The sequence below is a fragment of the Mauremys mutica genome, chromosome 3 (assembly GCF_020497125.1).
Source record: "Mauremys mutica isolate MM-2020 ecotype Southern chromosome 3, ASM2049712v1, whole genome shotgun sequence".
NCBI lineage: Eukaryota > Metazoa > Chordata > Testudines > Geoemydidae > Mauremys > Mauremys mutica.
The window spans coordinates 72,310,755-72,336,023 of record NC_059074.1 but is presented as its reverse complement, the minus strand read 5'-3'; the positions used below and the strand labels follow the sequence as shown (position 1 = coordinate 72,336,023).

The window sequence follows — 25,269 nt, the reverse complement described above, 5'->3', positions numbered from 1 at the left end:
AAACTGCAGCTGCCAGGAACCCTCTACTCAGGGATCGGCAACCTTTGGCACGCAGCCCGCCAGGGTAAGCACCCTGGCGGGTCAGGCCGGTTTGTTTACCGGCTGTGGCTGCAGGTTCGGCCGATTGTGGCTCCCACTGGCTGCAGTTCTAGGCCAATGGGGGCTGCGGGAAGCGGCGCGGGCAGAGGGATGTGATGCCTGCTGCTTCCCGCAGCCCCCATTGGCCCGGAGCGGCGAACCGCAGCCAGTGGGAGCCACGATCGGACAAACCTGCAGATGCAGCAGGTAAACAAACCGGCCAGGGTGCTTACCCTGGCAAGCCGCATGCCAGAGGTTGCCGATCCCTGCTCTAGCTCTCTCCCCTCCCCACAGCAGTGTCTTCATGTGCGAGCTGGGCCAGCAGTACTGCAGCCCATTTCTGTGGGGGAAAGGAAATTCTGCACACACAGTATTAATTACTGCAAAATTCTGCTTTGCACAGCGGTGCAGAATTCCCCCAGGAGTAAATCTCACTTTATCATTTCTCTGCTGTTGCAGAAGCACTGGTGCACCTCAGTCCCTCCTATTCTCTGACTGTGGCACATAACAATTTAGTCTCCTAAGCTGTAATACATTGGTCTAGTTTTGGTTGTTGGGTTTAGTGTGCAGCAGCTGGATGGTGCTGGTGGCCTGTGGTATACAACAAGTCAGACTAGATGATCTGCTGTCCCTTCTGGCCTTAAAACTATCTTTTTAAAAGGTGGGGAGAAAGACTGATTTTGGAAGGAGAGAGAACTGATTTTGCGGAGGAAGACAACTGACAGTGTGCAGGGGTGAAGACTTCAGGGATTGTAGGAGTGATCTGGATGAGGGGAAAGAGGGAGTTATGTAGTGGAAAGTTTTCTTTGGGGGAGCTCATTCATAAATGATAAGATTCCTAGAAGAGGATTTATTTTAGCTTGGAGGGCACAAACTTTGCTAAGGAGGTGAGTGATGAGCGGCAGAGGAAGAAGTTAGCTGTGAGTATGCAAAGCTTATACAAAGCAAAATTAGTTCTCAAGCTTTTTAATGAATTAATGTGGTGAGGGCTGACCCATAGGTGTGGAAAGTGAGGGAGCAAATGGCCATGAGGGAGGCACAGGTAAGTGGAGTTAGAGTGTCTTGGAAGGGAATAGGTGTAGGTTCAGTGGACAGACTGGGATGTTGAGATTGGGATGTTGGTGAAAAATGAGACACTTCTGCTAAAAAATTGTCCCCTTTTGCTATGTAGTTTTGACTAAAAAAATCATCTAAATTTCAAATTTTGAAATGTTTCAACCATTTCTAGTAAAGATCTGCAGTCAGGGCAGAAGCAACCACTGAAGAAACCAGTTGAAGTACCATAGCCTAGCACACATCAACTCATTCACAGCCCCCCAAACACACACACATTGATGAGCCTCCTCCCTAACAACCAATCACTGGAAAAAACAGACTACCATCACACATATTCATCAATCTCCTCCCTGCCCAACCTTCCCTAGCACAAATATTCATTAACTGCACACACACTTACTAACTAGGCAGTGAACCCAACATTCAGACCCCTCTTTTCATGAACATTCAGACCACCTCCCCAATATCTCCACACACCACTACCCCTCCCAAACCTAGGGATGAGAACTCTAGAGATCCTACCGCTGATTCCTGCTCTCTCCCTCACCTAACTAAATAGTGGGCTTCTACCACTTGGATCTTCATATTACCCACCACAGGAGGAGTTCAAGAGCTAAAAAATCATTTCTCTCCAATCCCCTACGCCTAGCAGGGCTCCAAAGGAACTGGGGGGGTGGGGAGAAGGTAGATTGAGCATGCCTCTAGAAGAAGCAGTAAGTAGAGCACAGGGCCAGCTATGGTCACTCAATTAGGGTGAACTGCAAAGAACGGGGCAGCCAAACTGGTGGATATTCCAATACTTAGATTCACCAAGCCAGCATAAAACAGCTTCTTTATTACCTTACTGGTTACTCAGAAGTCCAAACAACACAGTTCTCTTAAAGTGATCCAGCCTCAGGCCTCCATCCAGGTACCCACATCAAATATGATGAAATTTTTTTGTAAATCTTATTTCATCATACAAAAGAAAAGGTTCTACCAGTCCCAAAGTATCAAACACATTACATCCCAGGTTAATGAATGTTTCAGATTTTACCCAAATACATGCTACAGCCAATTAACTAAACTAAAATTTATTAAAAAGCAAAAGACAGAGAGTATGGTTAAAATATTACTATATATGCAGACATGAGTTCAATTCATTGAGGTTCAGATTCACAGCTGAGATGGTGAGTTTTGTAATTGCGAAGAGTCCACTGTTGAAATCTCATATTCAGGACATACCAGTATAACTGGGATCTCAGTCTTGCGACTCAAACATCCCCTGATGAAGTCTAAGCAGATCTGAAATGACAGAATCAGGACCCAAGGATCTTTTATACAATTTCATGTCTTTTGACAAGTGGGGATTTCTTCAGGGAACAAAAGGTAATTAGGGTGACTTTGAAGGAGGTCCATCACCAATATTTAGCTATACAAATTAACATAAAGCCAGAGTCTATGCAAACGCCCTGCTCATTCGGGGTAGTATGGCCTAGTGGCCAAAGTCCATGAAACACACCCCTACTGTCAGGGCAGTGTGGCCAAATGGCCAGAGGGGCCCCCAGCAGGGGGCCAGCGGCCCAGATAGGGGGGCCCAGACCCACCCGACTCTACTGGGCCCCGATGCAGGGCCCTAGTAGCGGTGGATCTACCAGTTTAGCGGGGAGTCCCATGAAACGCGCCAAGCTTACCTTGGTGGGAGATACCCCTCTGACACCACCCCTGGGTCACTTCCTATCACAGTCTCAGGCATTGTAGTCCAGGAGGCTTTGGGATCTCTTAGTTCCCTAGCACCGGCCGCTCCCTGAGGCTCTGTGGGCTTCTGGGGTCCGAGGCTATGGTGCCCATCTCCACTCCCTTCTAGCACAGGCTGGAGGCTGTCTTCAGGAGGAGCTTCTGGCACACATCCTTCCCCATCAGCGTCTCTTCCTGACTGAGCTGGGCTGCTCTCTTTTATACTGGTACACCTGGATAATGCCCAGTAGGGAGAAGGGGGCATGGCTTCCTCAGCCCACAATGTGGTGTTAACCTCTTTCTGTCTGGTGTGGGGTGAGTGCACCCTATCACAGGGTACAAAAATTCTGCGAGTATATATAAACACAGTATGTAAATAGTTTTCTGCACAGAGAAAAGATTATTTGGATTTGGACTAAAATAGACAAATAGACAACTGTTTCCTATCATTTCTATTAATATAGACTGATTTCTACTCTCACTCATTGTTTTAAAACAGCTCAAATGTGACTGTCCTTAGAACTGGTTTTGTGGGTAGTGGCTTGTGTGGATGGACCTGTGCTCAGAATCATTTTCATAAACCATGCCTGAGGCTGTTTTTGAACATCTTTGTAACCACAGTTTTGAACTTGTAAACAGTAGCAAACAAAGATTGCTCAAAATTGGCTGAGAGGGAAGCTTTGTGTGAACTGAATTTTGAAACTATTTGCAAATTCAGTTCTTTCTCCAGTGTAAACTGTACAACCTCGGAATTTGGCCCATTTTTTCTACATGGGTGCTTTACTAATTCACAATAAATTATGTGACCAAATGTGCATTTTCACATTTGCCAAGGGACTGATTCATTTAACAGTGGTCCAAATTCTGCTGTTGGTGCAATGCAGTCAATCCGTGTAACTCAGTCAGGTCAACAAAATGAGGCTTCATAAGAATGGCTATACTGGGTCAGACCAAAAGTCCATCTAGGCCAGTATCCTGTACTCTGACGTTGGCCAATGCCAGGTGCCCCAGAGGAAATGAACAGAACAGGTGATCCATCCCCTGTTCCATCTTGGCTAATAGTGATCCATCCTCTGTTGCCCATTCCCAGCTTCTGGCAAACAGAGGCTAGGGACACCATCTCTGCCCATCCTGGCTAATAGCCATTGATAGACCTATCCTCCATTAATTTATCTAATTCTTTTTTGAACCCTGTTATAGTCTTGGCCTTCACAACATCCTCTGGCAAGGAATTCCAAAAGTTGACTGTTTGTGTGAAAAAAATACTTCCTTTTTTTTAAACCTGCTCCCTATTAATTTCATTTGGTGACCCCTAGTTCTTGTGGCATGAGAAGGAGTAAATAACACTTCCTTTTTTATTTTCTTTGCAGTCATGATTTTATAGACTTCTATCACATCCCATGATAGTCATCTCTTTTCCAATCTGAAAAGTCCCAGTCTAATAATCCCTTCTTATAGGGAAGACATTCCATATGCTTAATCATTTGTATTGCCCTTTTCTGAACCTTTTCCAATTCCAATATATCTCTTTTGAGATGGGGTGACCAGATCTGCATGCAGTATTCAAGGTGTGAGTGTACCATGGATTTATATAGAGGCAATAGGATATTTTCTGTCTTATTATCTATCACTTTCTTAATGATTCCCAACATTCTGTTCACTTTTTTGACTGCCGCTGCACATTGAGTGGATGTTTTCAGAGAACTATCCACAATGACTCCAAGATCTCTTTCTTGAGTGATAACAACTAATTTAGACCCCATCATTGTATATGTATAGTGGGATTATGTTTTCCAATGTGCATTACTTTGTATTTATCAACATTGAATTTCATTTGCCATTTTGTTGCCCAGTCACCCATTTTGTAAGATCCTTTTTCAGCTCTTTGCAGTCTGCTTGGGACTTAACTATCTTGAGTAGTTTTGTATCATCTGCAAATTTTGCCACCTCACTGTTTACCCCTTTTTCCAGATCATTTATGAATATGTTGAATAGGACTGGTCCAGGTACAGACCCCATGGGGGACACCACTATTTACCACTCTCCATTCTGAAAACTGAACATTTATTCATACCCTTTGTTTCCTATCTTTTAACCAGATATTGATCCATGAGAGGATCTTCCCTCTTATCCCATGATAGCTGCCTTTGCTTAAGAGCCTTTGGTGAGGAATCTTGTCAAAGGCTTTCTGAAAATCTAAGTACACTATACTCACTGGATCATCCTTGTTCACATGCTCGTCGACAACCTCAGATAATGCTAATGGATTGGTGAGGCATGATTTCCATTTACAAAAACCATGTTGACTCTTCCCCACCCAATTATGTTCATCTATTTGTCTTGACAATTTTGTTCTTTACTATAGTTTCAACCAGTTTGCTCTATACTGAAGTCAGGCTTACTGGCTTGTAATTGCCAGGATCACCTCTGGAGCCCTTTTAAAAAATTGGCATCACATTAGCTTGAGATTCACGCTGCTTTAATTGAACGCAGGATTTGGCCTAGTAACCCTAAATTTTCAATCAATAAAAAGGATTATTTTAAAAAGCCAGCCTTTTGATTTCATTGTTGCAGTTAACCATTTAATTTGACGGTGTTTGAATGGTAACATACTGAGTTGAATGGAATTTCCAGTTGCTTTTTTCTCAAGGATTTGTATGTGAAAATTGATGGTTATAGTCCATTCCCCTCAGGTATTTCAGTTTACTTGTAAGTAATATTTCTTCTTTTATAATCTGACCTTGTTCACACAAGGTAAATAGCAACCACTCAGCACAATGAGACAAAGTAACTCTGTACCTTCGTACGGAATAAAACAAAGTATTAAGAAACATTACCAAGAGGCAGGGGAGAAGGAAAAATCATATTAATTGAAAAGGATTTCAACTTCAGTGTACATCTCATAAAGATTCCTTGTGGTACAACCTGAATTCATTAATGATATTATTTTTTTCCCTATCCATATGACCATAAAAGAGAGGAGGTACAACAGGGGAGCTTTAAGATGTTTTACCATTGTATTTTAAAGTTGCTTCATCTTAACTGTGAATAAATCCATCACTGTCTTTAGGATGCAGTAGGTACTTAAAATGTGTAAAGGATTTTGTAAGACTGCCAGATTTAGCCCAATGTCTGATGGTCAGGCAGGCAGGTCAATTTGAAAATGGTGCTATTGAGGAAAAAATAAGTATTTTAAGAAATATGGTAATTTCATTTGTGTTTGTGAGAGAGAAAGTACACACACACACACACACACAATATTATTTTTATTGCCAAATTTTGAAGGGTTTTATGTGTTCAAATAATTAACATAACAGATGCATAACATATAGTATAGAAAATTATAAGAATGTTTGTATACTGCAGGTGAGACAACCAAAACCCTTATTTTTTTATTATACCCAGGACATGTATATATCTCTTTATCACCCTCTTCCCTAGCTTTCCTCTAAAAAAAGCTTTTGTTTTCTATTCTTAGCGAACCCTAGTCCCAACCATAGGTACTGAAACTATGGAGGCTGGGGGGGCTGCCGCACCCCCTGGCTTGAAGTGGTTTCCATCATATACAGGCTCTATAGTTTGGTTCAATAGTTCAGTTTGGTTCTCAGCATCCCCCACCGAAAATTGTTCCAGCACCCTTTGTCCCAACTGAAATTCATATATTGTTTTTTCTTTTTTAAAAATGCTATATAGTGAAAATCATATTTATGACTTAGTGATTCTGAATTAAAATGTTACCTCTCATCACAGTTATGCTAGGAAACTAGAAGACTAGCTGGATTAAGGACCTTTTTCCATCTGGCTTTATTACAGTTATAGTGTGTGACATTTTGACGCTATATGAAAACCAAATTTACCTGTGAAAACCTGCAGGGAAATTACAAAATACCTGTATATATGGATTTAAAATGAAATAGCCTTTTAAAAAAATGTACCAGCAAACTCATTGTTTTTCTCTTTCTCTCTGAGTGCGAGAGAGACAGCAAGAAAATAATAGCACCAGAAAGCATGTCACCATATTAATAACAGCATCTACAATAGCTAAAAATGATATGTTCAAGAATTTCTTGAATTTAATGGAAAAGTATTCATACTTTCACCAGTGAGTATTAGTTATTCAGTAGATGAAAGGAATACAGTAAACTTCACATGCTACCTCAGTGTCATTCTCAGAAGTAATGATGAGGCCACTGGGAAAGTGCTGAAAGCCTAGAGGATCTATTCCATTTTGGAGGTTGCTTATCAGACAGTGCTGCATAGATGATTTTTTAAATTCTAATTTTGTTTTATCTACTCAAGGATCCTATAAACAATCTCTCACATTTTAAATTTTTATTTATAACATATTGTTTTGCAGTATCAGTGTCTACGTTTATATAAGGATTGTTTCAGATTCTCATATAATCTTGGCATTGAATTGTAGTTACATTCCCTGTGTTTCTTTATAATTATCTGCTTCCAAGATATAATCAGTTATTCAGTTATATCCTTTAAAAGGACACAGCCAAGATATTTTTATATAATTATATAAAAACATTTAATGTAATATAAAATAAATCTGTGGGACATATACATTATAAAATCAAAAATACCATGCCAAGAATTTGAGAGAAGGAGAAAGGAAAGGAGAAGATCATTGAATTATTATGTTATGGTGTCCTGCAGTAAACTCATCTGAAGAGTAGAAACTTCACATTCCTTCACAGCACAACTGTGCATCTGGTAGTTGCTGACAAAATTAGGTTGTGTATTCCATTCAGACAAAGGCCATCCATGGTAACATCCCCATTATAGTAATCAGTAGCACTTCTATTTTCCTCTCACTCCATCTCCAAGTCCACCCTTCCTTTTTTTCATTTTGTAAAGCTTCATTTCAGGAACAAACTTTGTTTGATTCACCTTTTAAAAAGCAAGATATAGGTAACAGACAGATAAGGGCCAGGAGGGTGGATCTTCTGTTGGAAAAGCAATATTCAAGTCAGTGAGGGTGAACTTTGACAAAGGGAGATTTGGCAAGTTTCTTTCTTTTTCTTATCTCATTGTTATCGGATTACCCCTCGTTTTGGATTACACCCGATAGGGTAAAAGCGTCTAATATCAATCAGATTTATGTTGCCATTAACTGGTCTTTTCATAGTTTGGGGAAAGTAGGGAAATTAAATGTTAGTGTTATGTCTGGAATAATTTTAATTTTTTTTTACAGAGACTTGTTTTAAGAAATGAAACACAAAACGTACAAAAAGTTCTGAGTTTCAGTAGCAAAGTGTTTACTTGCTCTGTGGCACCACAGAGATCGGAAAATATAGTAAAAGGTTCCCGCAGAGGTTAGAGAAATAAGAAAAACTATCAAGGCGGAATGTTCTGCTGAGTGGTTTCGACTTGTCCAGATTTTTCTCAACAAACCTTTGCTTCCGTTTTGGGGATGTTCATCGTGGCACGGATGCCGCGATCGAAAGGGTTTTTTAAATGATCACGTTGCTTGGGGGGTTTCCTTTCTTTTCCCCGCTTCCTTGGTCGGGGCTTGTTTAAAACTCTTGCAAACGTGCTATTTCACTGTGACCAGTAAAACACACTGCGTTCATCACCCACTTCGAGCGGTGCCCGCTCGGGGGAACTTAGCAGGCAAGGGATGGTCTAACGAGTTAGTGCCTTGGGAATGAATCATTTGACTTAGAGGAACGATCAGAAAATCGCCGTCTCCTTAAGGACCGGGGCTTGTGCAGCCAGTCTCCTTTACGCCACCCTGAGAGATCTTGTCGTGTTTTTTAACCATTACTCTTGTCTTTGCTTTATTGCAATCCCCAGCAGTAACGAGTCTCCCGGTCCTGCCGTGCCCACTCCACTTTCACAGCCCGGCCCCGGCTACACACTCAACCTGCGGGGAATCCTGTGCCAGCGGCAACCTGACACCTTTCCCCGCTCATTGGACAGCGCCGCCGGCCCCGCCTCCACTGCCGGGGCGAGGCGTTCCCCAGCTCAGCCTCCCCGGTCCAGCTTGCCGCTCCTCTTAGGCCGGCTGCGGCTGCCAGTCATTTTGAGGGACGGCCCGCGCTCCTGGCTCCGGCCCCGCCCCTTCCCCCCCCCTAATTGATATTATTGGAGTGTGGAGCTCGCAGCCAGGCTGCAGTCGGAGACTCGCAGGCAGCAAATACGGTGAGCGGAAACGCATAGGCAAGAGGAGCAGGCAGCCGGGGGAGAGAGAGCTCCATGCAAAGGCAAAATAAAACACATAGCAGAACAAACCCTTTAATCCCCAACAAGCGGCGGCAGTAGCAGCAGCGATCGTACAGTACATATAAAAATATCCTGCTCCTGCATCATGGTTTTTCAAACTAGGCTCCCTTCTTGGATTATTGTATGCTCCATCTGGCTGTTTCGCTTTGCACACACGGGGGAGGCACAGGCTGCAAAAGAAGGTAAGGTGATGCAGAAAACAAAGTTTGGGCTTATTTATTTCCGTGCGCACACATTGCAGTGTTTTAGTGTTGGGTCTGGTGCAAACTGCATGCAGCCCCTTCCCCTAGTTAAACAGCTTCTTACTGAGGTGGGGGAGAGGCCACGGGCAGTGTGTGTGAACGTGTGTGTGTGAGAGAGAGGGAGGGAGGGAGGTCGGGACAAACTGCATTTCATTTAAGGAATTGGGTTTGCAAGGCATTGCACTTGAAGAGCTGATATATTGGGGAGGGGGAGTCAATACAGAGGATACTGTCTATTGAATTAATAGTACTAGTAGTATTAATACTGTTAGTAAGATGAGGATAAGAAACCCCCCGTCCCCCCTCCGAGTGGAAGCTACTGTAGTTTGTCAGGGGCACGCAACCCGAGTGCCACAGCCAAGACTGCAGCGGAGTTTCATGACTCTGGAGGTCCCCCGAAGGGGTTGTGGGGGACTTTCTGTTAGCCCCCCGGGTAATCATAAGCTGGCTAATAAAAGTCCGCTTCTCCGATTCCTGCTCATGCGGGCCTGCAGGTCTCAGAAGCCGCTGGGACTGAGACGCTACGCGGAAAGATGTGGCATAGATCATGCTGGGGTACAATTAAATGCATTCGAGGGATGGATCTATAGGAAGCTATATACATGTATTATATCTGTGTGTCAGTATAAATTGTATATTATCTAATCATCTGTAGGCATCTCTGACTGGATGTTTATAGATAGAGATTTTTGTTCCAACTGCGTTTCACAAACAGGGCTTCATAAATCCCATGACTCCAGCATCAGTCTATTTTACATAAAACAAGCACATAATATTTCCTATTAAAAGCGAGCACAGGCAGTTTTCTATCAGAGACTAACCTACAAATCAATTCAGAAAGTTACTCCGGGCATTTCTTTTCGTATGGGGTTGGCGACCTTTTACCTCTGATAGTGTGGTATCAGTTTCCATCTTTGGGAGGAGGGGGCTTGGGTTTTTTTTTTCCTCTCCCAGATATGTCAATATTCGTCTTTGAACCATTGGCATAAGGTAAAGTACCTTTCTGAGCCTGTAGCTGGAGCTTTAAAACTAAGCGCTCTCTCAATTAAGATGTTCTTTGTTCCTAATAGGAGAGAGAGAGAGAAAACCCCGAAGGCCCTTCCTGGGCGGCATTTCCAAAGTTTATCTGAAGAGATTTAAAAAATGGGATAATGAGCTAACTCCTGGAAGGGCGAGAGAGGCTGAATGGGGGGAGGTGAGCGGAAGCGAAGCGCAGAGCGGAGTGGGGAGCTGGGCTTGGAAGCTGCTTTGTGCTGGCTGCTTGGGGAGAGCGCTTGGAGCTGTGACATTCTGCTCACCGGGACAGAGTCCCACGTACCCCTCGAGTTTGTGTTTCCGCTTCTGGCGCTCAGCGGCTCGTGGGCTGTAGGCTGAGCTGGCAGGAGGAGGGGGGAGCAGCAGGCGGGCAGGGATTTCGGATCCCTATGGCTGTTAACCTGCTGCAAAGCTCCTGCGCAAAGTAACTTTCGTTGCCACTGGATCTCACCGTCGGTGGTGATGAGAGAATCCAGCCCTCTGCAGACACCTCCTTCCCCGTCGGAAACTAGCAAGGCAGAGGGGCTGGGGGTAAGGGAGGAGAGAGCCGAGAAGTCCCAAAGTTTTCCCAGCAGGAGCTGGATAAATGGGCGCCTCGCGGGGGAGAGAAGGTGATGGGGGTATGACTAGCGAGACGGGAGTTTGCAGGGGCAGAGGTGACCCAGCCAGGCCGGGTCTGAAAAGTTTAGCATAAAGGCATCCTGAGTGTGGGGTGAATTGAGACTGGGTCCCCGGGTTGGGGTGCGCGCTGGCTTACACGGGGCAGTGAGTTCGCTGCCTTCCAGCCCTTGAAGGCATTGATTGGAATCGCAGCGGCATGGCTCGGAGGTTAGACACAGGTTAAACACCACGTTTGACTCAGCTCCCTCCTGGCTCCCGTGGGCTGCGGCTGCTGGGCTCCGAAAGGCTGCTTCAGCCCTGTTGAAGCCAAGGGGAGCCTTTGCCATTGACTTGAAGGGGGGAGTGAGGGGCGCGATTGCACCCGTGAGCTGGGCACCGAGCTGCCTTGCCAGCGCGGACTGGCAGCATTTGAACCCCAGCGCCGAAGTGAGGGCGCCGGCGGTGGTTAGGGGGAGATCTCAGCTCCCCTGAGAACACGCGTGGGTCGGGGGTGCGGAGGAGGCGAGAGGCTGCCCGTGGCTCTCCGAAAACAGCGCGCCCCTGTGGTTGGGTGCAGAGCCCGCGGGGGAGTCCCCAGCTCGGGGAGCGCAGGGGAGCTCAGCTCAAGGGGCACCGGGGGAGTTAATGGTTCAGGCCGAAAAGGGCGGATTAAAGCCTCCCATTGACTTCCCCAACAACTTTTCCTCTCTGTCCCAGCTTTGTCTTGTGTCCGTTGTAACGCAGTGAACCAGGCAGACTTGCCTTTCTTCAAAACTGGGTATAGCGTTGCTAGTCAGTTTCTGCAACAACAAGAAGTTCCGAAGCTCAGCTCCTGCTCACTTTGAGCGCTGCATAGAAGAACTTCAGGGCTGCCTTGGGAAGTAGAGGAAGAAAGTTGCCCACCTCTCGGGGAAAGTGTCTTTATCTCAAAAACGGGACATGCTGGATCTAGACTGTAACTGTGTAATAAAAAAGACGGCGTCACCCACATAACTTTTGAAAACTAAGCCAGCACTAGGAAATTAGCATTTCATATAGCATTTTACCTATTCAAGGCATTGTACAAACGTCTGAGTAGGAAAGATATTTCCCAATAACTTTTAGTGCAGTGAGAAGTACAACATATGATTATGTGAAGGTTATCTGTGTGGCACTGGCTTTTCATACTGCTTTTTTATGAAGAATTACTGCCAGATTACAACATGATGTGGCCATCCACTATTGCATGGGCATGGTGATGAAGGGGTTAAACTTGCTCTGTACCTCAATTTTTAGCTTATCAGCATTGTGCTTGATTAGCAAGCCAACACACACACCATCAACTCTTCTTTACCTAGTATTACTAGTTAAAGCCCCTTAGATAGCAAGATTAATTAATTAATTAAGAAGATAATCTATGTAAAGAGAGAATAGCAAATTTAATTGATTAGCTCAAGTGTATGTTGTCTTACAGAAATGGAAGTTACAGTTTTGTCTTTAACATGTTTTAGCTATTCCTGTCTCAGCATGAACCTTTATGTAAAAAAAAGTGTTGCGATCCTTCTAATAATGTTATACAAAACTAGGATTCTAAATTATATTTGACTTAGGCTCTAAACCAAAGATATTGCTCTAACAAACAAAAAGTTAATTATACTGAAATTAAGTTTTAAGAATTAAAGCAGAAGATCAAAATATATGTAACTACTTACTCATATAAAACTTTTTACATTGGTATTGGTAGAGATGTAATACTTTTTTATAATTAAAATGTATATTGTGGTTATTTGAAACTGAAATTGGTTTCTCTTTTGTTAAAAATAGAACAATTATTTGTTAAGAAGTAAATATGACTTTTTTTGTTCAAAAATGTAGCATATCTGGACAGATATAACATTAGGATTTATCTCTTTCTATGTTTAAAAGATTATATTTTAAAATGCAATCTAAGAAGTTATTTCATATAGTTGCTTAGAAATGTCAAGGTTAACTAATGTAAGTGCTGTTTAGAAATTTTGTGAAAACATATGCAATAATATATTCTGAGGTTTAATAGTATAATTGAATATAATCTCATGCTGATAGCTGACAAAATGTCAATATGATTTTCCCCAATATGTAATAAAGTGGAAATTTTATATTTATATTTAATAATTTGTTTATTGGACTAAGATTGAGAAGTCTGCATTAAACACTTCTACCAGCAAATCACATCTAATTAACAGCTTTGTGTATCGGTACTTCTTTTAGAAGTCTCATTGGAAATGTATACACATATGAAAATATTTATTTAATAAAATGTTGCACAATAATTAGTTCTAACTAATATGCACGTTCAGTATTTTGAAAATGCATAATGCTACATAAGTATAAAGTCTTATTTTGTGGAACCTTATTTGTCATATATTGACTTGTTTAAATTAATAGTCTCATAAGTATTAAGGGACTATCTTTTCTTGTGCACTACCCTTGACTTCAGAGTGGGGATCCAAGCAGGATGTAGTGTCCAACAGTGTCCAAATCAGTCTGGACAATGTTGAAATATTGACGAATTTCATTTTTTAAAAAATCCTAATTTTAATAAAAAGCACATGGGAAATATTCTTTGTAAGAAGGAGCAAGAGGAACACATATTCACGATTAAACCTTAGAATTTTTATGACACTTAGATAATAAGATGGTAAGTATAAATATGTAGACAAAGATGCAGTAAAAATAAGATTTAAATATTTCTGCTTAATAAAAAATGTGACTATCATACCTCAAATAATATAACAAACTTTTCTAATTAAAACATGCATATAGTGGTGAACATACATCATATATTTATTCCTTTATTAAATAATATTGACTGATAAAAAGAAGACTTTATATACATTCTTGTTGAATTTCATCACAAAGTTTTTTATTTGGTTTAGTAAAATTCTTAAGTTCTTTATTTAATACATAGTGGAAACTTTTTCTCTTGCAGTAATATTGCTGGACTCTAAAGCACAACAGACAGAGTTGGAGTGGATTTCCTTTCCTCCCAATGGGGTAAGTACACAAACAAACAAACAAACAAACAACCCCCGCCCCCCCAAAACACTCCAAACATTGCTGGGTGTCTCATCTAGACAAAATTTTAAACATGCTTTAAACAAGCTGGTATTTCCCAAATTTCCTTCAGTAATCATAGTGAGTGTTTACGGCTCTTAAGTTTCTGTTGTGAAAAGAAGCATACCTCAGGTTACAGTGTACAAAAGCAAGCTAATTACAAGGAAGAATCTCTTCAGTAACTCACCTAAACCCCTTTATTAGCTTTATGCTTAGTAGTGTAATCCTTGTGGTGTGTGTACATGTGACACTGTATTTTAAATATATTTTCTTTTCTCTTTTTATTTTTAGAAGCAAATATATTTGTATATGGAAAATGCCTCAGAACATGTTATTTGATATTTTCCAGATAAACAGTGATAAGAAATGTATATACAATATATTTGTTGTAATTGAATAGCATGGTATGAAGTGCTCTGAAATATAAATGTCTGTATTAGAGTTAGGTCTAAACCAAACCCAGACCTGAACATTCCCGAATTTTAAGGAGCTTGATATCTAAGTTCAAATTTTGTGGCTTGGGCCTACTTCTCATTTATACACTGCAATGCCTTTTAGAACAAATGCATCCCAAGATGTTCTATGAAAACTTATCAACATGCAAATAGCTGTGTCTTCAGCTCTTAATTAGAAATTGTAAAAAACCACATCCCTCATCTCTTGAGGAAGAACATTTCAAGGGAGGAGAGTATGGCCAGTTGTATTTACCCTAGAACTCAGTCCTACAAACCTGAAGTCATGTGAGTGGTTCTTACTCCTGGAAGCCATTTCATTGACTTTGTTGGGGCTACTCGCATGAATTAGGGTTTGCGGGATCAGGCCCTTAATCTTCAGCGCCTTACGAAATCTGGAACCAGAAGAGCGTGACATGTGCGTGAGGATATAACAGTGTAACCAATCTTTTAAATAAGAAGAATGAAAATATGAAAGTGTCTTAGTTTAAAAGCAAGATCGTAAAATCAATACAAGCACAAACCAGAAGTGAGTCTGAAGACTTGAGAAACTACATAATGTGAGCTGAACGCTTTAGGTGGATAATAACTTTGGCATTAGCATTTTACATTGATTGAAGCCTTTTAATAGAGGTGTCTGAAAGATTAGTTAAAAGAGAATTGCAGTAGTCTAGCCTGGAGGTAATGTAAGTATGAACTTTGCTAACGTATTTGAGAATGAAAGGTGGAAACATAGTTGACTAATATTGTACAAATGGTAAAAAGATGACTTTTTAAGGTTAGAAATACGGATTCAAAGGAACATTCAGAATCCAAAATAACAGCTAAACGATAGTCAGTGAAGATGACTAAAAAGTAGTTTCCTATAAATTAACAAAAAATTACAATTTATTAATGGTGTTTAAAATTAAAAATATAGTACAATGTTTTGTTAAATTCAGCTGCATTTAATTCTCCCCTATGTAATACAAATATCATGAAAACATGCACCAATAGAGGAGAGAAACTGATACATCATCATATGCTAGTTAAATTTCAGTGGCAAATGTACTCTCTGGCTCTGAGTGACATGAAACATGTTTTAAATAACTAAAGGAATTAACATGTAATATGGTGTAGGTATACAATATGTATTAGTGGAGGAAGAGAACTTCATGTATTTCACATATATATCTCCCATATGACATATATATATCCCATTGTTTTAACAATGGGAGAAAGAGAATTAAAAATGTTAAGTGTGTGACAAATCAAATATAGTGTTCAGCTCATTCCAAGATGATTTTTTAAGCAGTAGTTTTCAAATATGGTAGACAAATACAATTATGTGCCGAAGTACCTATAATATGTGCCTATCAAGGGGAGGAAGTTTGAACCCTTTCAGAGGAATGTTTGAGTAGTACAGCTATGACTACTGAATTTTTTTAGATAAACCAAAAAAGAAATGCATATAAACTATGCTTATGATCTTCCCCGTGGTTTTAGAAAGATGGGGGAAGGTGTGACGATGGGTGTTAGCATAAGAGATGATCTCTACTGGATTTTTTTTCCATCCAAAGGAGTAATCTGAGCACTTCCAAGATTAATTACATTAATTAACAAGCATGGAATCTCTGGCTCTTCTTCTGGTTTGTGTTACCCTACCCAATGCAGAGTTTTGTATTTTTATGATTATTCTGGAGGATTTTGGGGAGGGAAGAAAGGAATGAAGATGATCAGTGGTCTGTATTCTGCTCTTTGGATAAGTGAGGGTAACTAATTCGACTTCAAAGGTGTTACACTATTGTAACTTTGGAATATCTGAGAGCAGGATCTCGATCATGATGGGAAAACTGCTTACATGAGATAAAATATACTGAAAATGAAACTGAGAATGAGAGCAGCAGAGTGAAACTCTTAAGAGTGAACTTAGGCTCTGAGCCCTTTTTGTGAACTGTTTTTTGAACTGAAGTAATGCCAAAAGCCCTGCTCCATGGCCATGTTGATTTGTTGTTGTTTTTTTGCTAACCTTATCAATACTAGTTCATATAGGAGAAAAAAAATCTTGGTAGTTAAAATCTACTAAATGTATAATGAAGATAAGCTTTCTTCCTTTCTAAAGAGTATTAGGTTTTAAAATGTAATCCTTTGTTAACTATAGAAACATTTCATAATATTTTACTGTAAGCTAATACCAGATGTGTGGTACCATATATACCATACCTATAGTAACAGAAATAATTTGAAATGTATTTTGATATGTACAACTTCTGTACATTTCAACACTTACAGCCATAATATATTTTGTGGTAATAACTTCCAGCATCAGTTCATCAACATTTACTTTTCTTGGAGCAACATTAAATTATCTCATTTGCTGTCAAGTAGGCTCATGAAGTATTGCATGCTGCATGACTTTTGGTCTGGGAAACCAATGTCCGTTAGTGTTTGCCTTTCCAGCCTGATTATCAGTAACAGCACATTCTACAGGTGTTTGATCCTGGCAGGTGCTATGTGCTCTAGCCAATCCAATAAAACACATGCTTAATGTTAAGCACATGAGTAGTTCCACTGATGTTAAGCATGTGGTTAAGTGCTTCGTTGAAATGGGCTGAGCACTTGGAGGGATTGAGCTATTGTTGGCTGTGTTATTAGACACCATTTAACTAATTGAACTCTTCAAAAGAGTCCCATTTTATTTAAGTTGTAATTTCTGCTATGAATTGAGAACTGCAATACATTTATAAAAAGTCTAAGGGCCAGATTCTGCTTTTAGTTGTACCTGGGTAAATCTGGAATAAGGGTCTAACCTTAGCTCAACTGATGTCAGTGGGAGGTTTAACGTTGACTTCAATAGGTCTGGGATTTGTTTCCAACTTTGTAAAGACAATGGAATTATTGTGCATTTACCATTTTAGCACCTAGATACCATGGTGCCTGAGAAATGAAAAAAGAAGGAAAGCAGGCCCTCAACTTGCAGATCGTTATTCAAATGATTAGGCCCTACTCAAGTGTGTAACCCCATTGACTTCAAATGAAATTCCATTGTAGTGAGGTAAGATTGTTTCACCATTGGTCAGTGAGCCTATTCATATGAGTAGGAGTTTGCAGGATCAGGTTTGTAGTTTGTAAATGGGAGCTGAAAATGGCCCTAAATGCATAAAGTGCTAAAACAGCTGGAAATGTCATCTTCATGATTTTTTTCTTTTCATTTTCAGTTTATTTTCCCTGCAAAATGTGATGATGATCTCAATAATGGTAATAAATTAAAACATAAAAATAATAATTCCAAATGCAGATTACAGTTACTAATAAAGAGTCAGAGCTCATTGCTTGTGCACCAAAAAGTGTCACTGAGGTTTAAATGTGCAAGGACTGGAAGTTTAAGGGCTCTCAGTTTCTGAAACTTCTTTGTTGGTTGTAGATTTGTTTCTAGCAGCACATCATTGACCACCTTCTTCATTCCTTGCTTTCTAAAGTTCTGATTGATGTAAGAAAATGTAGGACTGAACCCCAACTATAAGCTGTATTTGAGTATATTGTACAGTACTTTCTAGAACTTGTAATTAATGTAACTGTAAACTGTTGTAATATGAATAATATATTTTGAAGGTTATCTACATGTTAAAATACATGAAACACAAACTAGAACACCATTAAAATTTGTGATTTTCTTACACAAAACATTAGCATTTTAATAATACTCCACTATTTTTTATGAGGCTTCACTGTTTACAAAGAAGGAAGACCAGATCTGTGTCAGAGTATTTTTATATATGTACGGATTTAGTACAGCAGTAAAATGCTGTCTTGTATTAATAACTGTTTGTTGTTGTTTTAGTGGGAAGAAATTAGTGGACTGGATGAAAATTACACTCCTATACGAACATACCAGGTATGCCAGGTCATGGAACCTAACCAAAATAACTGGCTTCGGACTAATTGGATTGCAAAAGGCAATGCACAAAGGATTTTTGTAGAACTGAAATTCACTCTGAGGGATTGTAACAGTCTTCCTGGAGTACTGGGGACATGTAAAGAAACTTTTAACTTATATTATTATGAAACAGACTACGACACTGGCCGGAATATCCGAGAAAATCAGTATGTAAAAATAGACACCATTGCAGCAGATGAAAGTTTTACCCAAGGTGACCTTGGGGAGAGAAAAATGAAACTTAACACAGAGGTGAGAGAGATTGGACCTTTGTCCAAGAAAGGATTTTATCTTGCATTTCAAGATGTAGGTGCCTGCATTGCTTTGGTTTCTGTCAAAGTCTACTACAAGAAATGCTGGTCTATTATTGAGAACTTAGCTGTTTTTCCAGATACAGTGACTGGCTCAGAGTTTTCCTCTCTAGTTGAGGTACGAGGAACTTGTGTCAGCAGCGCAGAAGAGGAGGCTGATAACTCTCCTAGGATGCATTGTAGTGCAGAAGGAGAATGGTTAGTGCCTATTGGAAAGTGTATCTGCAAAGCTGGGTACCAGCAAAAAGGAGACACTTGTGAACGTGAGTAAACCTACACTTTTAATAATATCCTACAATAGCAGTTGGGTTCTGCAGTCACATTTCTATTGTCTTTGCATCAAAATATGTTATTAGGCCCATACTAATACTTTGAGCATTTGAATCTATACACTTCACATTGGCTAATTTAAAACAATCAGCTCTTTCAAGAATGGAAGTCAGCAGTTGCGTAGTGCATTTCAAATATAAAACAGGCAATTCAGAGCACAGTTTAATGTAAATACAGTTGCAGAAATTAACAGTTCACACAGAAATAAGGTCAAGATGACATTCCGTGTAGTTCTTTGTAATGCTACTGAGCAGATTGTATCTTGCTAAGAAGACCTTATTAACGTTCTTGCGTGTGAGCATTATATAAACCAGGGATCGGCAACCTTTGGCATGTGGCACGCCAGGGTAAGCACCCTAGCGGGCCGGGCCGGTTTGTTTACCTGACATGTCCGCAGGTTCAGCCGATTGCGGCTCCCACTGGCCGCAGTTCTCAGGCCGAGGGATGTGCTGGCTGCTGCTTCCCGCAGCCTCCATTGGCCTGGAGTGGCGAACCGCAGTCAGTGGGAGCTGCGAGCGGCGAACCTACGAACACGGCAGGTAAACAAACTGGCCTGGCCCTCCAGGGTGCTTACCCTGGCGGGCCATGTGCCAAAGGTTGCTGATCCCTGATATAAACTATTTGCTGTTGTTCCATATGTTTTGTGACAGAAAATTATAAGGAAAATAAAACTCAGGATATATGGAATTTACTCCACATACTCCAAATGAAAACTGAGCTACAGAGTTTTGAATCTACATTTCATTCTCACTCCTGTGCAAATGCAGTAGATTTATTTATTTTAAATCTGTATCTTTCAAACAGAATATATCAAAATATTGAGTGGCAGAATTTCAGTCAATATTTTTCTACATAAAATTAATTCAGCTAGAATCTTAAAAATAAAACTTTTGGGTTATTTATGGATTACATTGGGTCTGGTTAAATTATCAGTAAATCCAAGACTGTGGAGAGCTTTTTATTTTGTATTTTCAGCATGTAGTTCATCTGATAGTGTTAGGTATTGGAAAGAAGTTACACTTCAGAGTAACTCACAGGATTAACATTTTCACCCTGGCTAGTGAATAAAAATCTCAAAGTAGTTTGTTTTTTGAAAACAATCTTTTTAGGTCTTGATTCTGTCACCTGTATTCATATACTTACTCTGCAATTAGTGTCCCCACTGACTTAAATGGGGCTACTTGGATACAAAGGTAATTCTGAACATAAGTGTGACACAACTGGGCTGTTTTGTTTACAGTGAAGGTTCTAGGATAATAGGTACTTTGTATAGTGAGTAATGGTTCCAAATATATTTAACACAGAAACTGATATCCGTCAGACTTTTCTTGTAGCATATGATAGAAACATACTTGTCTGTTTGTAGGGCTGCAGAAAAAAATGATATAAAAATAAATGTGAAAGTGAGAAAACACCAAAAAGTAAAACCATTACTGGCATTGAAGAATCCAGGGAGTGACGTATACCTGACTTATTTTGGGGTTTGTCTAAGATTAAACCCTGCAGTCAATGAGTTTAATGAGAGTTTTGCCTGTGTAAGGATTGGAAAAGGACTGCAGGATTTGGCTCGTACTGAAAGAAAGAAAGAAAGAAAGCAGTGTCTCATCCTGAATCCTTAGTCCTCAGGAAACTCACATGATTGCCTTCAGCAGGGGTTACAATGGAAGATTTGGTACGTAGTTGGAGTGTGTGGAGTTGATCTGGGAGCTTTCCAGCACTCTTTCAGCATTGTGGGGGAAAGGGCTGAGTTTCTACCATGTGGAGGGTGATCTCATTAAGAGTTATAATGTGAAAAACTGCTTACACAAATCAGTTAAATACGGTGTGTCTAGGTTCTGTTAAAAGTATTAAAATCATTCTGCCCCCATCAAAGCACGTTCTTAAACTTTCAAAGGTATTCTCTAGCAACACTGACTTTTTTTTTTAAAGCTTCTTAGTTAACTCACAGTTGATGATGTGAATCATGGGTAGGTCTATAATTATAATACTAATTTTCTTTGACTTTCAGTAAAGAAGAGAAAGTGTCCTGCCAAAGGGAAAGCAGGGGTAATGGGGGAGGGGGAAGGGAATCAGTGTTTGGTAATTGGAATTCAAGGAAATTGTTTAGTAAATAGGCTTCTTAATTTCTAACCACAGCAATGTTGACAAAAGAATTAAATGATAACTTGTACTTGAGTTCATTTGCAAGAACATTGCCCATTTTTGGCCTGCTTCCAGAGCAATTGCTAAGAGAATACGCAACTCTGGAAGCAGTCCAGAGGCACATTGATAGGATTTCTCCTCTTTTCTTTCAGTGATCTTGTTAAGAGTTTGAAAACAAATTCTAGCTCCATATTGAGACAAGTTAATATACTGAGGCGAGAGAGAGGGTGGGAGGCAGCCACTCACTGAATGAATGATGTTACCAGCTTGAAGTCAAAATGATCTGGGTGACTCTGTGGCTCTACGGTAGTGCAGTCTCTGATACTTGTTAGGATTCTCTGCACTTGAAGGTGTTATTAAGTATGATCAACTATATAGTGACTGATAATGCAGCTGACATACTGATACAGTCACTGTTTTTGTGACAGATATTGAAAGAAACTTATCAGAACATTGACAGTAATGCAAGTGGCTATCTGTTACTGTCAAGCTTTGTAACAGATCAAGCAGAAGCAAGTTGGTGCATGCTTCCTTAATCCAAAGCTTTTGTGGTCCTTCTTAAGGGCTCAGTGCTGCAAAAACTCAGTGCCAGGCATTCTGCATTGACTTCATGCTAGTAAGCATTGGACATAAGACCCTGTCTTGATGGGCGAAAAGGATATATTTTTTTCCTTCAATCATGGTAGCTCAATAGAATTAATTTAACACCATTGAAAACCCTGCTAAGTTGCAGGCTAACATGTCTGAAGATGTGTTAGTTGGCTGTGTTGTAGCCAAAGGAGGATGGTTGGCGAGAGTATAGACTACAACATAGCCATCTAATACATGTGTTAGCCAGCATCCTAACAGGCCTTTTTGATTGTGTTATGCCAACTTATTTGAGCTACACTAGTTGACAAAGTCATCCTTTTTGTCTCTCATGATATCCCCTATGAGTAAGTATTTGCAGGACCTTAAGAAACAACGTTTATCTTTTATTTGTAATTTAGACAAATTTCACTCCTGATATGTTGGCAGAGGATATCTCTGTCATGTAAACAAATACTCTGCAAATAGTAGTAAATGATACTGCTTATCAAAGATTAAATACTGAACTTTGGCACTAGTTTTCCCCTTGTGTTCTATCTCCAGCACCAAATCTTTCAATGTGTATCCATATGTAATTGTCCTTATTTTGGATATACATTGAATTATTCACATCATAAATTTGCATTCAAGTAGCATCTAGATGCCTAAACCAAGTTAGGGCTACATTGTGCTAGGTACTGCACAGATGTGTAATAATAACGGTCTCTGCCCCCAAAGAATTTACAGTCCTAGTTTAAGGCAAGCCATAACAACTAGGTGAAATGAAGTGTGTGTGTGTGTGTGTGTGTGTGTGTGTGGTGGTGGTGGTGATGATGGGGAGCTAACATTCTAGTGCTTGATCCTGACAGTGCTTAGGAAATGGTGAGCCCCTAAAACATCCACAGATATACCATTTCTGCTACTATAAAAACTAATGGAAATGTTAGCACTCAGGAGCACTACATAGGACCCATTCCTGCAATTCTCACATAACCTATGACCTGTGCAGTGGGAATTTCACCTATTTTGCCTATGCAAGGACCACATTTGGGATAATATTTGAATGACTGTGGTTTGGGGGGAAGGAGGTAAATTCTTTATAAAGTTCTAGTATAATCCACTTTCCATATGTTTCACATTATTTAAAGAGAAACTATACCCATTCGCTCCTGAGCAGCAGTATGATATTTCAGAAGGTAGGAAGCACCTCTCAACATGAATGAACTGAAAAAATATATATGAAAATTAATTTGGCACCACGTCTGAAAATTCGGAATTGTGGAGTAAGCCAAACAGGTACAGTTTACTCTTACCTGTTTTGTAATACTATGTGCATTAGAAGAACACAACAGAATAAAATTTGCTTATCAAAAAAATGGGAGAGGACTACAGCTGGTTGTGGAATGCATGTCACTGAAGTGAATACATGCTTGATTTTTGAGCTGCATTGTATACTGTATGCAACTTGCAACAAGCTATGAACTGCTAGAGGAACTACTGATTTCTTTTGGGACATAAACTTTTGGTGCTAGTAAATGTGACTTGACAGAGAGGTCCAGCCTACGAGATATATTATATATGACACATTTGCGATATGGCATTTTTAGTTACATTTTCAGGCATATTCCACTTTGAATAATTTTTCTGATCAGTCTGAGTTGACACTGAGCTAATGTCCTAGCCTACCATTAGGAGGGACTGTACCGCTGGAGGAGCCTGTTTCTGAGACTTAAAGATTGGCCATTAAAGATCTCATAGCACTTCTAATAAGAGTGGGTTGTATGGACTGTAAATCAATGTAGAATTTGGCCCAGGGTGTCTCTCTCAAGAGTTGTGGCTAACCTGTAGTTAATTATCTCCTGTCTATCTAAATTCCATGCTGTTTCAGTTTTCCCTGCTCCTCTTCCTTTGCACTGCTGAGAAGGCTCATACAGAGCCAAAACCACCTTCAAGTCCTTTGCTGGATTAGAGCCAGTAAGGTTGGATCCCGTCTCCCTCCCAGTACTCCCAGGCACAGAGCTGTATTAGATGGGGCATTTCAGGGTGGAGAGGAGGTGTGCTTGGAACACAATGCACTAGCTGTCCTCACCTGTCTGTGGTGTGACTTCAAGTAAGCTGTAGCTAAGACAGAGCATAAGCAATTTGTAGCTGGCTCTCTGATGGCCTCTCTCCTTTCTGCACCCAGCAAAAACTGGATGCGGCAGACTCTGCCCCATATTCATTTTCCTTTTCTAAAGTGTTCTGTAATGTTTCTGTGCACTGTTAAACAGTTGCTGGTTTGGTCCTCAGATGTGACTCTATTTCAGTGGGGGATGCTTCTGTATATATCAGTTTGTGAAGAATTTAGGCAGCGTTTAAAAAATGTGGCTGATACCTACTTGCTGGAGGATGAGAAAGGTAAGTACAGGGCTCTGACCCCCTGCCATCCCGAGCTGTTCAGAGGGGAGCTGGGATTTCCACAGGCTTTCCTGAAGATGCTGCTTAGGGACACCGTGTTTTTATATTGGTCTTTGGCTAGAAAGTGACTCTAAATTTGAAGCTCCATCCCCTTTCAGTTACTAGAAGGTAAAAGGATACTGATTTGTTTTTCTTTCCCAGAGTGTTCTGGCTGCCATTCATGAAGCGGCTGGGTGGGAGAGTGTTTCTCTGCCCTCTCTCTCTCCCACAGCATCCTAGCTGTTATGGAGACAAGGGTTTTTTACTACTCTGCTACATCCTTTTGGTCTCACTGAAGGTGGAATGGGTCTTCAGTACTGTCCTGCTCCTCTAGCCTTTTGGCTGCTTTGTGTAGAGAAGGGAAGGGGGAAGAAGTTTATTCTACTTTACTATTTCTCCAGCCTTCTCCCCCTTCTCCGTCAGCCCCCTGCTCCTGCAGGACTCCATGCTTTCCTAAGTTAAAGGAGAGAGAGGGAGTCTTGCTTGTGGTCACTGTGTGATAGGTCCCCAACACCACCACCCTTTCAGTCATTCAAGTACTTGCCTATGGGATATCCCAGGCCTGTTAAGCTGCAAGGCATAGACAGGAGGTTCCCTTGAAACATTTCCCTATGGTATCCTGCCCCTGAAACTGGCTACTCACAGAAATCCCAGACCCTCAGAATCAATGTAGCCCATTTTACCAGTTTTACCTTAAACTACTGCTCCTGCATAACACACAACACTTGCAATGAAACAAAAGTAGGCTTATTTAAGAAAGAATAGAGATTCCATTAGAAACAAGAGAGTGATGTGGACAAATGGTTACAGTACAAAACAAAATCATAAAACGCAGACTAGGGCCTACACCTATGAATAGTTCTTTTCTGTCTAGTAGGAACAGGGGAAAATAGTAGGTTTTTTCCCCCAAAGTTCAGTCTGTTGCAGAGCTCACTGGCTTCACAGGAACCAGGATCCAGCTTTTCACAAAAAATACCTCTGCACAACAAAGAATCTGATCAGTGAATGGATTCAGAGTGCCTCTCCTCACTGTGTTATACTGAAACAGTCTTTTGTCTCTATTCATAGGCAGGGCGATC

At 40.6% G+C, this 25,269-nt stretch overlaps 1 protein-coding gene across 3 annotated transcripts in view; it reads left to right on the top strand.

Moving 5' to 3' along the window:
- The first annotated feature begins 9,092 nt into the window (after positions 1–9,092).
- The window catches only part of EPHA7 (EPH receptor A7), a 171,937-nt gene continuing 155,760 nt past the window's right edge, over positions 9,093–25,269 (top strand). For all 3 annotated transcript variants that reach the window (XM_045010812.1, XM_045010814.1, XM_045010813.1), the window contains exons 1-3: positions 9,093–9,266; positions 13,912–13,976; positions 18,309–18,978. In XM_045010812.1, coding sequence (XP_044866747.1) covers positions 9,170–9,266; positions 13,912–13,976; positions 18,309–18,978 — 832 coding nt within the window. In that variant the 5' untranslated portion in view covers positions 9,093–9,169. The remainder of the gene's footprint in view (positions 9,267–13,911; positions 13,977–18,308; positions 18,979–25,269) is intronic.